Here is a 16504-nt window from a genome sequence, read left to right on the forward strand (position 1 = left end):
TTAACTCCAGCCCCAGGGGATCTGACACTCTGGCCTCTGGGAGTAGAAGGCATTTGTGTGGTGTAGATGTCCATTCAGGCAAAATACTCATGTACAATTTAAAATAATTTTTTTAAAGGACAGAAAGTATGGTACAGTCCCAGGACTGAGGGCAGATTTGAGCCCAGCTTCTATGAGTGATTAAACCAAGTGAGGGAGAGGGACACTCATGCCAGCCTCTTGTCATGGACTCCCCGCAGGGTCAGCCATCTGCTAGCAGCTCTTTAGTGCCATTTGGTTAACCTGTCCAAGAGTGTAGCCATGACCACTGTGTCACACTGGCAGGGTAACTGGTGCCCATCAATAGCCATTGGATATGATGCTGACAGGCAAGATGTCTGTCTGCAAAGCCCAGGAGCTGACTGCAGTGCCTTGCTTTTTATCCAGCTGCTGCAGCTCAGGTTTTTCTGCTGCTGCTCCCAGGGCCATTTTGTTTCCACGCCTACTAGAAAGCTGGCGGCTGTCTTGTCTCTCCTCCTTTCCATTCAGGTGCCTGCAGGAAATCCCCTGGCCCTCGCCCAGCTATGGAAGATCGCCTGGTGCTTGGGAGGTCCAAACTGTCACCAGCTTAGCCTCTGCTCTGAATGTCCTTCCCAGCCTCTCGCGTAAGCCTGCTTCCAAGAAACATTGGAGCAGTAGTTCTCAGCCTTCCTTTTTTTTTTTTTTTTTGGTTTTTCGAGACAGGGTTTCTCTGTAGCTTTGGAGCCTGTCCTGGAACTAGCTCTTGTAGACCAGGCTGGTCTCGAACTCAGAGAGATCCGCCTTCCTCTGCCTCCCGAGTGCTGGGATTAAAGGCGTGCGCCACCGCCGCCCGGCTTCTCAGCCTTCCTAATGCTATGACCCCTTAATACAGTTAATTCCTCATGTTGTGGTGACGCCCCCCGCCATAACATATTTTTGTTGCCCCTTCATAACTATAAATGTGCTACTGTTACGAGTTGTAATGTAAATATATGTTTGCAGATGGTCTTAGGTGACCCCTGTAAAGGGTTGTAAGCCACAGGTTGAGAACTACCCATTGGCATATAAAATGCCCTGTGAAGGAAGCCCTGTAGTTGGGGTGGGGCACCATGCCCATTCAATTTGTCATAATCAGTTACTGTCTTGGTCTTGGGTTTTTTGTTTGTTTGATGAAGTTTTTTGTTTGGTTTTGTTTGTGTTTTTGTTTTGTTTTTGCTTTTGTTGTATGGTTTTATTTTGTTTTAAGGCAGAGTGTCTAATAGCCTAAACTGGCTTTAAACTCACCTTGAGTTTTTGAGGCTGTTGCCCCCCACCTCTCGGGTGCTGGAATTACAGGTGTGTGCCACCATGCCTCGTTGTGTGTCGTGCTGAGGATCAGACCTGGGCTTTCTATCTGATGGATAGACACTTTCCCTGAACCACATCCTCAGCCTTTTGGGGACATGTTTGCCACCAGGCTTGCTCAGCTTGATTATTATTGTTATTTTTAATACAACCCAGGCGCGATTGCCCACGGGCAGCACTCTCCATTGCAGCCTGTTGAAGGCGTACGTCACAAACAATCCCACACCAGTTTGGAATTATGATTAACAGAAGGGTTATTTATTTGAAGGGGAAAAACTTACAGATCACCGTCCCAGACAACAGCCCTCTGCGCAATCAGGAAGGGAGCCTAGTCGCCGGAAGCAGAGCCAGAAGCCAGAGCACGAGTGGAGGGAAGTGGCCGCGTTTTTTAAAGAGAGACCACGCCCCAACGGGCTGGTATCTCAGCAGCTATTGGCTGAAGGAGCAGAAGGAGCTCCCGCAACAGCCTGTGTCCTCTAACATCAGTCCTTACTCAGAAAATGCAGCTGGGACCTTTAATCCCAGCACTCAGGAGGCAAAGAAACAAAAATATAGTTTCCTTTTACTTGTGGAGCAGTGAAGGCCTATTCTACACAAAGGGTATCCACCATGGGAATAGGAATTACAGATTTTTACTTGATACATGCATTTTTAAAATTATTTTTTTAAAGATTTATTTATTATGTATGCAGTGTTCTGCCTGCACGTATGCCTGCAGGCCAGAAGAGGGCACCAGATCTCATTACAGATGGTTGTGAGCCACCATGTGTTGCTGGGAATTGAACTCACGACCTCTGGAACAGAGTAGCTGGTGTTCTTAACCTCTGAGCCATCTCTTCAGCCCTGGAAATTATTTTTAAAAACAAAAACCAAGTTGGACATTGTAATGCAGTCCTATAATCTTGGACTTGAGAGAGACTTCAAAAAGGGATGGAGGGAGGGAGGAACTGAGGACGAGCCAAAGCCTGCTGAAAGAGTAAAGGCATGTACAAAGACGCACACATCGTGAGACCATGTTCCCCAGGTGGTCAGTAGCTTCCCATCCTTCCCAGCCCAAACAGGCAGGTGAGCCCTATGCTCACCGGTAGTATTTATTCATCATGGCCCATTTCGTCAAGGCTGTTCACCTGGACTTTGGCAGCAGCAAGGCAAGCAGCTGAAAAGTTCAGGGCTCTGGTGCCGTCCTACCTGAGTTCCAAATGGAGACACTTAGAGAGGATGAGTCTGTCTTCAGAGTATGCCAGGGGACGGCACGCGCTCAGAAACCCCTGGGCGGTTTCTTGGGAGGCACTTCTCTAAATCCTAACTTGGAGGGTCACTGGCATAAGAGCAACCGTTGCCTCCCTGCTCGGCTGCTGCCAAAGGTCTTTTCTATGCCATGCATTGATTGTGCAGGCAGCAGAAAAGCCTGGCTGGAAAAATAAGTGTGCCTAGACAGAGGGTTCCCGGTTTCCTTCTACCCCCAATCCTCTGATTGGGTTCTCAGAGGCTGAGGGGCAAAAGCAGAAAAGAATCAGAGCTGGGCTTTGGCCAAGGGGGCAGCTGGCTGCTGGGACAGGCTGTGGCCACTCCTGGTCATCGAGGCAAAAGAAACAAGGAGCAGATGGGGAAAGCCTCAGGGACAGAACGAATGCAGGAAACGGCACAGTGACGTGACAGACTATCGGCCGTGCAGGCTTTAGCTGTTAGAGCACTGTTGCCTATGCCGGCCCATCAGCAAAACAGCTCATGAATCTAGTAGACCTGAGGTTAGCTACCATTTGACATCTCTAAATCTGCTGTTTATGTGTGTTCCAGGGCCCCATCCATAACCCTATTTTTCAGCTAGACATGGTGGGGCCCGCACACCTGCAGTTCTGGCAGTGGGGTGTGGAGGTTGAGGGAGGATGGAACAAGAGGACTTCAAATTTAAGGTCACCCTCAGAGCAGTTCGAGGCCACACTAGGCAAAAAAAGGAGTCCCTGCTCCACCCCATCCAGTTCATTTTTTTTTTCTAGTTTGTCACATTCTATGACAGTGTAAGGTGATGTGGGATTTCCCTCTATACACTGTGATTACTATTTCTTCTTAATAAAGAAACTGCCTTGGGGGGGCAGGAGAGATATCTCAGTGGTTAAGAGCATTACCTACTCTTCCAAAGGTCCTGAGTTCAATTCCCAGCAACCACATGGTGGCTCACAACCATCTGTAATGAGGTCTGGTGCCCTCTTCAGGCATGCATGCAAACACACAGACAGAATATTGTATACAAAATAAATATTTTTTTAAAAGAAACTGCTTTGGACCTATAGCAAGGCAGAACTTAGGTAGGTGGGGAAAACTAAACAATTCTGAGGGGAAGAAGGTGGAGTCAGAGAGAAGCCATGTAGCTCCTCCAGAGACAGACACTAGGAACTTTACCCGGTAAGCCACAGTCACATGGCGACACACAGATTACTAGAAATGGGTTAAATTAATATGTAAGAGTTAGCCAATAAGAAGCTAGAGCTAATGGGCCAAGCAGTGTCTTAATACAGTTTGTGTGATTATTTCAGGGCTGAGGAGCCAGGCGCCAGCAAGCGGCTTACAACAGTAAGATGTTTGTTAACAATTTTGGCAATCTGCGTCTGTCTCTGTGAGTGTAGGTTAAGAATATGGTGGATGGAACCAGGTCCTAGGCAAGTCACCTACCACTGATCTACAATCCTGGTTGTGTTTGTGTGCACACACGCGTGTGTGTGGTGTCTGCATATGTGTGCAGGTATGCCTATGTGTGTAGCAGCCAAAGGTTGTCAGTGTCATTTCCTATTGCTCTTCACCTTTTTAAAAAAGATTCTGTTTTATTTGCATGTGAGTGTCTGTGCATGTGCGGGCGGATGGAGACCAGAAGAGGGCGTGTAAACTGCTTGAGGCTGTGGTCAGCAGGTGCTTGTGCTTGGTGCCTCTGACGTGGGCGCTATTCCTAACTCTGGGCCTCTCTAAGAGCAGCACATGTTTTTAACAGCTGAGCTTTATCTCTAGCCCGCGTGTGTGTTAACGTTGTGTGCACTTGAGCACCAGCAGATGTGTGGAGTCCAGAGGGCAACTTCCCGGAGTCAGTTTTCTTTCTGCCTTCACAGGGAGCTAGGTTTGAACTCAGGTCTCGGGGCTAAGTGGTCGGAACCTTTACCAGTGGAGCCGGCTCACCAGCTCACAAGCTTCTTTTCTTGGTTTTTCGAGACAGGGTTTCTCTACAGTTATGGAGCCTGTCCTGGAACTTAATTCTTGTAGACCAGGCTGGCCTTGAACTTATAGAGATCCGCCTGCCTCTGCCTCCTGAGTGCTGGGATTAAAGGCGTGTGCCACCACTGCCTGGTTCAAACTTCATTTTTGAGAGTAGGTGGTTAGCAAACACTTGGGATCCCCCTGACTCCATCTCCTCTTGCCCCACTACTGGGATTAACAGACACAGGCTACACAAGTCTGGCTTTTTTTTCCTTTCTTTAAAAAATGTAATTTTAACATATAAATATATAGTATTATATGTATATTTTCAATGTGTTTTGCTTACTTGAATGCATGTGCATTGCCTGGCATGCGTGCAAGTCAGAAAGAGGGTGTGGGATCCCCTGGAACTGTAGTTACGCATGGTTGGGAGCCACCATGTGGGTGTTGGCAATCAAATTTGGGCCTTCTGCAAGAACAAGTGTCCTAACCGCTGAGCCATCTCTCCAGCCCCACACTGAGCACCAGTGCAGGTCTGGGCATCCTAGCTCAGGTCCTCATCTTTGCAGCAAGCACTTTACCCAGCGAGCCATCTCCCAGCCTCAAAACTGTAAGGAAAGAATACTCCTAGTAGAGGAGGAGTGGACATGGCTCTTGCATGCCCTTGCTGGAGTCCTGTGCTGTGTCAGTTACCTTGTGGGGGTGGGGATTTCTGAAGAGCTTGGCTCTGTGGCTGGAGCACCTGGAAGACGGAGGGAAAGATCATGGCTGCTCGCCTGTGCTCCAGTGTTCACCATGCTCATTGTCTAGCTTACAGGGTGAGAGGAGGAGGTGGGAATCTCCACTTCTTGGTGGATGAAGAAGAGTATGAAGTTGTAAGAGTGCAGATTTGAGTGGCGAGGGAAGTGGATGCTTTGAGTAGCAATAAAACGAGCTGGCTGATCCAAGGAGAGGAGTGGGATCATGGGCAGGGGAGGGGCCAGTCTCCTTCCTGTAAGGCACATGCCCAGCACTCCGTTTTTCTAGCTTCCTGGGCTCTTCTGCACTGTACCCTTCCCTCTCCCACTAGAATGGTTACACTTAGAGCCATAAAGACCCTAAAAAAACAAGAGCACCTGTCCACTATGTCTCTCAGTACCAAACAAGTACTTTTCCTACCCTACGTCCATTGCAGTCCATCCAGAAGCCACTGTCCTCTAGCATACCTGCGTACCAAGTGTGGGCAGCAGTTAACAATACGCGGTAAGAAAATCCCTTTAACATAACCTGCTTACAGAAATCTAGATGATTCTGCCCTAAACAGGTAAAGACAAGATCACTATGCGCTCTTCCTGATGCTGCCTTCTCCAGTGCCTTCCCTTAGAAGACGAGTGGGAGAGGGAGAGACTGCCAAGGTCTCACAGAGGTCCAAGTCTCCAGATGTGACCTGTGAGGTGGCTGGGACCGTCTCTCTAGGCAGGTAGGGAATGTAAGGGTGTGAGCAGTTCTCGTGCTCAGCGCTTCAGCACCTCAGAACTCTCTACTTCCAAGTCTTGACAGCGAAAAACTTAAAGTTCTGGTGTTAGCAGACAGATTTATGGCTCCAGGTGACATAAATCTTATAGCTGTGTGCTGATGCTGGCACCCTGGCCCTCGGTAGCCCAGGAACTGCTGCTGTGAGCAGCAGCAGAGAACCCAAGCATTCAAACTCCAAGCTTCAGGGTCAGGATCCTCAGCCTTCTTCAAGGTCTGGAAGCTGTTTCTAAAATGCAAGTCCATCTCGTCACTTCTAACAGCCCACATCTAGACCACGCGTGGATGGTCACTTCTAACCACAGCCCCAATCTAGACCACGCGTGGAATGTGGAATGTCACTTCTAACAACAGCCAACATCTAGACCACACGTGGATTGTTGTTCCAGACACTATGCGTGGCTCCTCCTGACATCCAAACATTCCTGTGAGCTTTTAAGCAGGAAAACACTTCTAGCCTCTGCCTTTGCCCCTACGCCTCTCTGGACCACAAATGCATGCTCCAACCCAGCAGTAAATCACTAGGTAGTCTTTTGTTTGCAGTGATGCTCTCGACAAACCTGCAGCCTCAGAAGCAGGTGCAGCACTCAGTAACACAGTAGTTACGTCTGTCCTCACAGTGTGCTTCAGACACTCAAGGGTGGGATTACTTTCATTTTACAGAAAATCAATTAAGCACCTTACCCGGGATTTCTAAGCAACCAAATGTAAACAGAATTCAAAACCTATTCTCTTATTCTTGTTGAAAATGGATGACAAACACCGTTTGTATTCCCCTCTGAATCTGAGTAAGCCTCCTCGGAGGCTTCACCTTCAGGGCTAGGCAGTCCTGCTTGCTACACTTGGGTCTTGTAGGACGCAAACCAGTCAATTTCATCTCATTTCCAAACACCTGGAGGAAACCATGATAAATTCTAGTAGAGCCTTTGGATAGGACGAAGCACACACATGCCAGTTTGTAGAAAACTATTCCAAGACAAACCTAAAAGCCCATGTATTCAAAGGGGACAGAACAACATTAATTTGTAACCAAAATAAGCCCATCAACTCCCAGTCCCAAATAGAAACAGTTTAAAACTCTTTTTTTCTTTTTTAAAGTATTCTCAGGACGGGAGAGATGGCTCAGCTATTGAGAGCACTAGCTGATTTTTTCCAGAGGTTGAGTTCAATTCCTAGCAACCACATGGTGGCTCACAGAAATCTGTAATGAGATCTGGTGCCCTCTTCTGGCCTGCAGGCATATACGCTGACAGAACACTATACATAATAAAATCTTTTAAAAAATACTGCACACTAGTTCCAAACTCCGCGATTCAACCAAATAAGTGATCATCAAAGCGCCATCTAGTATAGAGTTAAGTGCTTGACTCAGTCGCTAATGTGCAAAGCCGACTGGATCCCCCTGGTCTGAGTGAGCAGACCGTAGAAGGGGCTGCTGGAATCACAGCAAGCAAGGTAGTGAAATACACAACTGTGTGCATAGCCTAAGATCTCAGAGAACCTAGAGCAGACGCCAGGATTCATGGCTCCCTCCATTCCTAGTCCAATTCATTACCCACCACACAGACCCACGCATCTTCCATTCTTTTTTGTTTTGTTTTTCGAGACAGGGTTTCTCTGTGTTGCTTGGAAGGCTGTCCTGGAACTAGCTGTTGTAGACGAGGCTGGCCTCGAACTCACAGAGATCCGCCTGTCTCTTCCTCCCACAAGTGCTGGGATTAAAGGTTTGCGCCACCACCACCTGCCTATCCAACTTAAATCCAACTCATTACCCAGAGAACAGAGCCAGCTCCTATTTGATTTGCCTCACAATAAAACACCATTACCAACACAAAAATTCCTCTCATTTGGAATGATCTCTCCTGAGGCAACCAGGTCTGTGTCCTTGCAACGGCAGGGCTCCCAGTGTACCCACATTAATTCCTAGGCTGTCGTGTCCCCTTCTATCTTAGGGTCCCGGAGGCTGTTTCCTCTCAGTCAGCATGTGTCAAATCATAAACAGGCACGCCTAACTTTTGCAGATGAAGAGAAACAATCAGAAGAACTGAGGTCAGTTGAAGTCACACAGGGCTTAACCAGGAAGGAACCATTAAGATTTAGGGACTAGATCTATATCCCTTCTCTTCAAAATCTCCGCACATTGGGGGTATCATTCTCACTGTGGGTCACGAATCTATTCTGCTGGTCACTCTGTAGACCAGCTGGCCTGAACTCAGAGAGATCCACCTGCCTCTGCCTCCTGGATGCTGGGATTAAAGGCCTTATGAACTAGGAAGTTGAGGCAGGATGACTAGGTTGGAATAAGAAGGGCCCCACAGGCTCATACTTGTGAGCTCAGTCACCAGGGAGTGGCCCTGTGTGAAGATTAGGAAGTGTGGCCTTGTTGGAGGATAGGTGTAGCTGGGATGAGAGCTGAGGTTTCAAAAGCCCACGCCAAGCCCAGTGTCTCTTCTGCCTGCCATCAGGATGTGGTTGTCAGCTACTGCTTCAGTGCCTGCCTGCATGCTGCCATGTTCCCCCACTATAACGGACTAAACCTCTGAACTGGTTAATCAAGTCCCAATTAAATGTTTTCTGTTACAAGTTGCCTAGGTCATGGTGTCTCTTCACAGCAATAAATCAGTGACTAAGATAATGACTTGGTTCAAGGCCACCTGAAGCCACATAGCAAGATCAAAAGGCATAAAGAGTGTGCGTGCACACACATTAAAAAAAGAAAACAACAAACCCCAAGTCCAGAAAAGGTTTACGTTGGGAAGAATCCCCGAGCAGAGCTCCTTCCAGGGCAGCACACCCACCCCGAGTTGAAGACCACCCTATCCCTTCAGCTTTTCCAGATAGCCAACCTGAGCAGCCGGGTTCTGTCCTAACAGGCCTGGCCTGCAGACCACAGAAAACCCCCGTAAGCGGCTCTGCACCAACCATGGTAAAACAGCCCCTAAAAATAAAAAAAAAATCAACGGGGACGGGGCTGTTGGGACAGCTCGGTGATTAGGAGCACCGACTGCTCTTCCAGAGGGCCCTGGTTCAGTTCCCAGCACCCACATGGCAGCTCACACCTGTCTTTAATCTCAGTTCCAAGGAACCCAACCAACACCCATGGTGAAACATCAATACACATAAGATAAAAATAAATTTAAATAAACGAGGTGCTGGAGAGATGGCTCAGGGGTTAACAGCACTGGCTGATCTCCACAAGGTCTAGGTTTAATTTCCAGTCCCACGTGGCTGCTCACAACAATCCACTAACTCCAGCTCCAGAGGATCAAGGCCCTCTTCGGGCCTCGGCATCCACCAGGCACTCAGGTGTGCACATACACGCATGCTCTCAAACACACAATCAGACCTTTTATTAAATAAATAAATGAAACCCATGGGTCAAATGGAAGATACTTTTCTCAGGACAGTTCTGGTCCTCGCAAAAGTTCAGCTAAGAGTGCAGGGGCAGACAGTCCAGGGCAGCAGTCACATGGGAAAGACGACTCCATCATGTGTCCTGAGCTTCGAACCAATTTCAAGTTTTTGTATTACACAATTTATATTTTTATTAGGGTCCATACTCTGCTAAATAAAAGCAGTAACAAGACATTTAAGAAACTATACAATTTATGTCTTGGGAATTTAATTTCATTCAAAAAACAAAACGAAACGGTGTACATTTGCCTAGCTTAAAATATTGTTTCATCCATGGTCTACGGTACACGAATGTGGAAGACTTGATTCCATCACTCAAAATCAACCCATTAGTATTTTAAAATGTTTTACAACAGAAAGCTTGTCCTCTCAATAAAATATCCAGTCTCATTCAGCATGTAAAAAATAATTTAAAGCCCACTGATACACACACTCACATACACAGAATGGAAGCTAATACTTTGAGATCCACTTTTATTTCTTTTTCCTCCTCACATACAGAACTTCTCACACATTTCTTGCAGCTAAAGTCACTTGATGTTGGCAAGGTACCATTTTATCCCTAAACTTTGTTGGCATCAAAATATGACAGTTACCAGTGTTAAATCCATGAAATATTTACACAGCACAGCACATGAAGCTTTAGACGTTTGGCAATTACACACAGAAGACGAGACCCCCACTCTGCATGTTTGGAACTGGGAGCTCACTGGTCCCTATCTGGCGACTGTACACTGGTTCAAAGGGCAGCAGAGGCAGCAGGCAGTTACTTCAGAGGACACTGAACACTATGATCTGGAAGCACGTTATGATGTCATCCCAGTGTGTGTACCACACCACCTCCTCCAAGGTGGCCTCATCATCCTAGAATGGCAGGTCCAGCTGATACAAAATGGGGACAGACGTTTATTCTGTGGAGATGCCCTACTTCTAGGGGCTCACTGTGACCTTGAACGCAACTCGTCCCAAAAACTTGTCACGGTCATCCTTGTTTTTTAGGTTCTTTGGTCCATCAATTTGGCACTCAACTGTTACTTCTTTCTTGACAGTACTAGATCCAAAGATGACCTGGACAGCAACTAGGGGTTGTCGATACCCAACCTAGCAAATGGAGGAACAAATATTAGTCACAATTCTTTGGTAAATTCACCTACACTTAGAAACCCAGTTGCAACTTCTTTGAAGCAAGGTCTCAATTTCACATTTCCAAGCCACTTGTCTCAGGATTACAGACATACCCTACCATCTCTTATTTGCCTTGTAATATTAAGTCTATGAACTTAGCCTATTATCTTATTTTCTTTACCTTCCTTCTTGCTATGGCTTGTCCCTTAGTACAGCTTTGAGAGCATCCTGTTGGTAACTGCATCGTTTGACTCAACCTCTGTATGCCCTGATCCCTGGCAATTCCATTCTGATCCCAACATATTAGTACATTCCACTTACAAATGTATTTTTATGAGATTCTAACTGTTCCATGTGCACAAAGATGATGTGTATCCGCCATGGGCTCAGCTACACATCACTGTAACCATTTCACTTCCACACACCCTTTGTCTGGCTTAACTGGAGACGCACCCACCGCGGCTCCTTGCGATCACCGTACCTGTCTGTAGGAACAAGCCTACTGACAACTGATTCAGGCAAGAATAACAAATGCTGAAGCTTTCCAAATAGCTGACATACAAAGTGTGTTCTCCATACACACTGAAGAACAAAAAACGTGCAACTTTACAGTGTGGAAGCCGGGCTGAGCACCTCAAGAGATTGTGGTCAACACACAGTAATGGACTCAGTCAATAGTGACCTTTCCTATATGACTTCAAATAGAATACATCTACTCTCTTCCAAAAAAATACAAATAAACTTAACCATATACAAACAAACAAACAAACTCCAGTCGAGTCCTCCCCCACCCCAGACTTAGTTCTGAAGCATACAGAAGCAGGAAACAGAGGGGCCGAGAAGCCACGCTTGTCATTTAGCCCGATGATGCACAAGGAAAAATGCACAGACGGGTAAGATAACATGTTAAGATCTGCTAGCATGCTTTCAGAACACACTGTTCTAGGCATTTTGAGTTGGGAAGAATTTTAAGGTAAGTTTAAAGACATGACAAAACTTTATGGTTTTCTGAATATATTTCAAAATCTTAAAATCATACAATCCTGCTGTGTCTAAACAATGAGTTTTTACATCTGACCCACGAAGAGTACCTACAACCTTCCGAGCAAACACAAACCCAGTTTTCTGAAAAGAGCCGTCCTTGAGTCTGGTACATGCTCTGCTGTGCTGTCAGTGTGGGCGCCACTAGTCTTCCCCATTTGTTAGGAACCAACAGAAGACACGTATGACGAACAAATGACAACATATCTGTGTCTATCACAGATGGGCCATCTTATATCTCAGTGCATGCAGTTTCCTAAGAGATGACTCTAAATACTTACGTGCCGTTTTTTCCCATAGTATGGAAAATACTTTAAGTCTATAACTCCCTGGTCAGGATAAGTTGATATATTTGCTATGTTATTTTCCTAGAGTTGAAAGCAAAAGAAATTGTTTTTAGGCCACAGTAAAGATTTTTCAAATATGTTTACAATTACTGACAGTTCCTAATTATGATGAAATTGCTTCAGCCACATTAATTACAAGTGTTTCTGAGAACTGCTTGTCTTTGCTGTTGAGACAGGTCTCACTGTGTAGCTCAGCCTTGTCTTAAAGCTATGGCAATCTGCCCTTATCAACCTCCCCAAGTGCTAAGATTTAAGGCATGCACTACCACATGACTGCTCATCTTGATTATAAATATTTTATAATCAAATCGTTCAACATAAACTCTCCTGGTGCTTCTTATATTCCCAATATACCCTAGGAGTATTTTCTCAGTTACAGTGGGTGCTGCCGCCTATGAACTGCAAAGCCAGCTCTTTACCGCTGACAGCAAAAAACGGACCGGTTGTTTGGGCTGAGGTTTCCCAAATGAATGAAATATTATGCTTCCAGATTTTAAGTAACAACGTCCAGAAGCTAACAACCAAAGAGTAGCAACTCAGACCTAGAAGTAGGTAGAGGCTATATTACAGTTCAGAACCATAACTGTAATCAGGATAAACCACAATGCAACAAACAAAAAAAGAATTCATAGTTCCCATGAATAAATAGAGAAAAGCACCAAGTTCCAACCAGTCAATCACTAAGTGTCTGTGTCTACACATCTCATGCATGGCGCCTAAGTGGATCCCTGGCACTGTGACAAACACAACTTCCAACAAGTCAGCCCCAAGCTCACAAGCATCACTCAACACCTCAGCTTTTGATCTGGATGAACTAACTCCTGTACGGTGCTGGAAGCTTGTGTGTGCGCTGAGCACACTTGTTACCGTCCATCTGCAGGCCAGTCTGTGGTGTCTACTTCTGAGAGCACACAGAGAAGAAATGACAAACTCTGACTGCATAGACAGCAGCCTTGCTCTCTGCTTCTTTACTTCGTGAACATGCGTGCACGTGCACAACATAATCACCACACTCATAAGCAGCTGGCAGGGAAGGTACTAGGTACACAGACGACACCCTCCCTTCCATTGATGTTCCGTAGCCTTTTGTTTTGTTTTTTTGAGACAGGCTCTGGCTATGTAGTCCATCTTGGATTATAGCATTTATCACCATGTAGCAAGACAAATAGCAAAAAGAGAAAAGAAAACCCAGTTCTAATGACCTGGATAAAATGACAGGAAAGCCAGTGGATGCTGGCTAAGAAACAATGGCCACATTTGAGAACGACTGCCCATCGGGGTGTCCCCATATAGGACTGGGGACCAACGATGTGATTCTGGGGCATGACGATGTTTGCACGGCAAAGTTTCTGCCCATCTCTGACTTAAGAAATTATGTTTTCTCCTGAACGTTAAGAGCAAGTTCCATGCAACATCTTAGTTGACTCTGCATACAGATGGAGATGGACGCTAACATCAGCACACTGACAAATTTCGAGCTTAAATGTGCGTCTTTAGACTTTTTACTCTTCATTTATACATCTGTCTTAGTTGTATTTGTAGAATGGAAAGAAAACAAGTTATAGGATGAAGTGCACAGCACTTTCCTAGGAGAAAAAAATGCAAAAGAGAAGAAAAAGAGTACCTCTACCTTAAGAAAAAATAGCAGATTTCATTAATTGCCAGTTGACACTGATAATTTTTAGACTTGAAAAAAAAATCTGGATACAGAACAGGACCCCTGGGGTTGTAATGCCAACTTCATTACTAAACTAGAAAAACACATCCTAAGACCGATGAAATGTAGTGTATGTGAACAAATATGTGCAGAACAAACAATTAGAAATTGTCCTTTTAAATAGTGTATTAGATGGCCGGGCAGTGGTGATGCACGCCTTTAATCCCAGCACTCAGGAGGCAGAGGCAGGCGGATCTCTGTGAGTTTGAGGCCAGTCGGGTCTACAAGAGCTAGTTCCAGGATAGGCTCCAAAGCTACAGAGAAACCCTGTCTTGCAAAACCAAAAAACAAACAAAATAGTGTATTAGCAAACACAGGGTCACCCTAAAAAGTCTGGTCATGCTTATTTTTAAGTATTTGAAAAACATGAAAGCTGAACAGTGGCAGCACACACCCTTAAGCACTCAGGAAGCAGAGGCAGGCAGATCTGAGCTCAAGGTCAGCCTGGTCTACAGAGAGAGTTCCAGGACAGTCATGGAAACACAGAGAAACCCTGTCTCAAAGGCAATAATAATAACAATAACAAAATAATAAAGAAGGAAAAGAAAAAGAAACATGAAAGCATTAGTAACTGAAATACTAACCTTTGGCCCGCACACTATCCGTGGAACTCCCAGTGGTATTAATTCAATTATCTAAGGTTAAGAACATAGTCAACACACATAAATGCAATGGAACCTCCTCTTCTGTTGCTGGGGTCAGGGCACAGCAAACTGAGATTAGCACTACTCTGTATATTGAACTCAGCTATACTAACCTGTGTTTTACAACATAAAAACCAACCTTCCAATATAGTTAAGTACTGTACTGAAGCAATTCAGTCATGTACTTGCCACATTTAAAACAAACCTTTAAATTACAGGGGCAGAATATAACAAACTATTCTGTTTACTTGTTTTGAGAAAGGATTTTGCTTATAGCCTAGGCTAGCCTTAAGGATACTCCTGTCTCCACCTCCCAAATGCTGAGATCACAGATATGCACTACCACACTCACTTACAATACAATATTCATTATGAAAATATGTTCATAACTATCCCTTCTCCTAATGGCACATATTGAGAAGAATCCCTCTCCCCCACAGTAAGTTTTAGTGGTGCTAAGGCCAAAGCCAGGGCCTTGACCATACTAGGTAAACACTAAATCTGAGTTGTAATCCCAGCCTTTGGATCTACTTTTAGAATTGTAGTCACCCATCTACTTAAAAATTATTTTTTTTTCATTTATCCGTGTGTGTGTGTGTGTGTGTGTGTGTGATATATGTAGAAGACCAAGGACAAATTGCATGATTTGGTTCTCTTCTTCCACATGGGTGATAGATAGCCAAACTCAGTTCCGGCTGGTGCCTTTATCACCAGCTCTATCTTCTAAGGTTTTGTTGTTGTTTTGCATTCTGAATTCAAATTCAAAGGTTTTTGAGACGTGAAGAGGCCTCCAGAAGTCAAGTCGTGGAAGCCTACAGGATGGCACGGACAGCAGCACCTGTCTTCCACTCCTAACAGCTCGGGGAGCTCGGGAAATGCTGCCAGCTGGATCCGATGCTGTCCTGTGAGCTGCAAAGCCAGCCTTTAAAGCGAGCAAGATCTGAGTCCCATCATGCAAAGGCCATTTCTAAGAAAATAAACTCAGAAGGTGGGTGGTCCTCTGAGCAGGAGGAGATTGTCAGCAATATAGCAAATACAGTGAGGACAGGCGCTGCAGGCCAGTGTTACTGGAGATCCTCATACACCGGATGTGTTACCTTACCTACAGCACAGGTCAAGTTCCTCATTCCTTCTGGCTTACTGTTTTGGCCTTAGTTAAGTCTTGTTAAAACATCCCACTAGCACTGGCTATAACTACAGCACTGTATTGTGCTCATTAGTATATGGGTTTATTTATATTCACACTATTTAATTATACACACCACTATAAGCTTTAGTACTATTTACAAAACTACATAAAATCCACAATTAAACTATGAACCTTAGCTATATTCATTTCCCCCAAGCATTAACTAGCACTGCTAGCCTTTTAAGTGAATTATTCCAATAAGATGATACTTAATAAGGCATTAACTCAGGCAGAGAAGCCTAAAAAGCAGCTATCAGCTTCACAGCTGCACCCCATGTGCATGACTGCTAGAAACGAGCAGCAGCGGAGGTAATGAAGTACGTACTCTGTTCATTTTCACAAGAATACAAGGTTGGCCTTTGGAATAGCCAAAATCAGCATCATTCACACCACTGCAATCTTGAAGCAAGGAAACTGGAAACTGACATGCTTGATAAACTGGACCATTCTGTTCAAAAACTTCTCCATCAGGGCAGTTTGTGAGATTCTTCTGTTCTTCTACAGAATATGCTAAAAAGGAAACGTGTGTGCCAGATCAGCCAAGAAGAGATACCAAACACAGCCAGAAACAAGTCAAACTATTCCTCAAATGAACGTTTTTCAAAGACAACAGCAATGTGAATTACCAGGTAACAATAGCGAGCGCTCAGTAGAGGCTAAGCTCATTCCGTTGCCTGGTAACAGCCAGTACCCTAAAGCTTCTGGCTTCCAAGAGTGCCCGGGCTAAATAACAGCTGTTCCACCACCATGCCTGGCACTAGCAACAGCTACAATGGCAGGGATGTGCAAAGGTGTTGCTGCTGCCCCCCGGAACCTACAATGTCATGGGGGAACAGTATATTCAGCACGGCAGGGCGATGTGCAGGTGCTAAGATGGCTGGCAAGGTAAAGGGAGGGAGAAGCTGGACCATGGACATTTTGTAAAAACTGTGAAGTACTGAGGCAGAAGGGTTGCCAAAAGAACCAGGATGTTCCATTAAAAGATTTT

General features: G+C 45.3%; 1 protein-coding gene across 1 annotated transcript in view; it reads right to left on the reverse strand.

The window, feature by feature from the left end:
- Positions 1-9910: 9910 nt before the first annotated feature.
- The window catches only part of Atp1b3 (ATPase Na+/K+ transporting subunit beta 3), a 30332-nt gene continuing 23738 nt past the window's right edge, over positions 9911-16504 (reverse strand). The window contains 4 exon segments of the mRNA XM_038323665.2: positions 9911-10554; positions 11901-11987; positions 14268-14318; positions 15842-16026. Coding sequence (XP_038179593.1) covers positions 10384-10554; positions 11901-11987; positions 14268-14318; positions 15842-16026 — 494 coding nt within the window. The 3' untranslated portion in view covers positions 9911-10383.

This window comes from Arvicola amphibius, chromosome 3 (genome assembly GCF_903992535.2).
Source record: "Arvicola amphibius chromosome 3, mArvAmp1.2, whole genome shotgun sequence".
In the NCBI taxonomy this organism is placed as follows: domain Eukaryota; kingdom Metazoa; phylum Chordata; class Mammalia; order Rodentia; family Cricetidae; genus Arvicola; species Arvicola amphibius.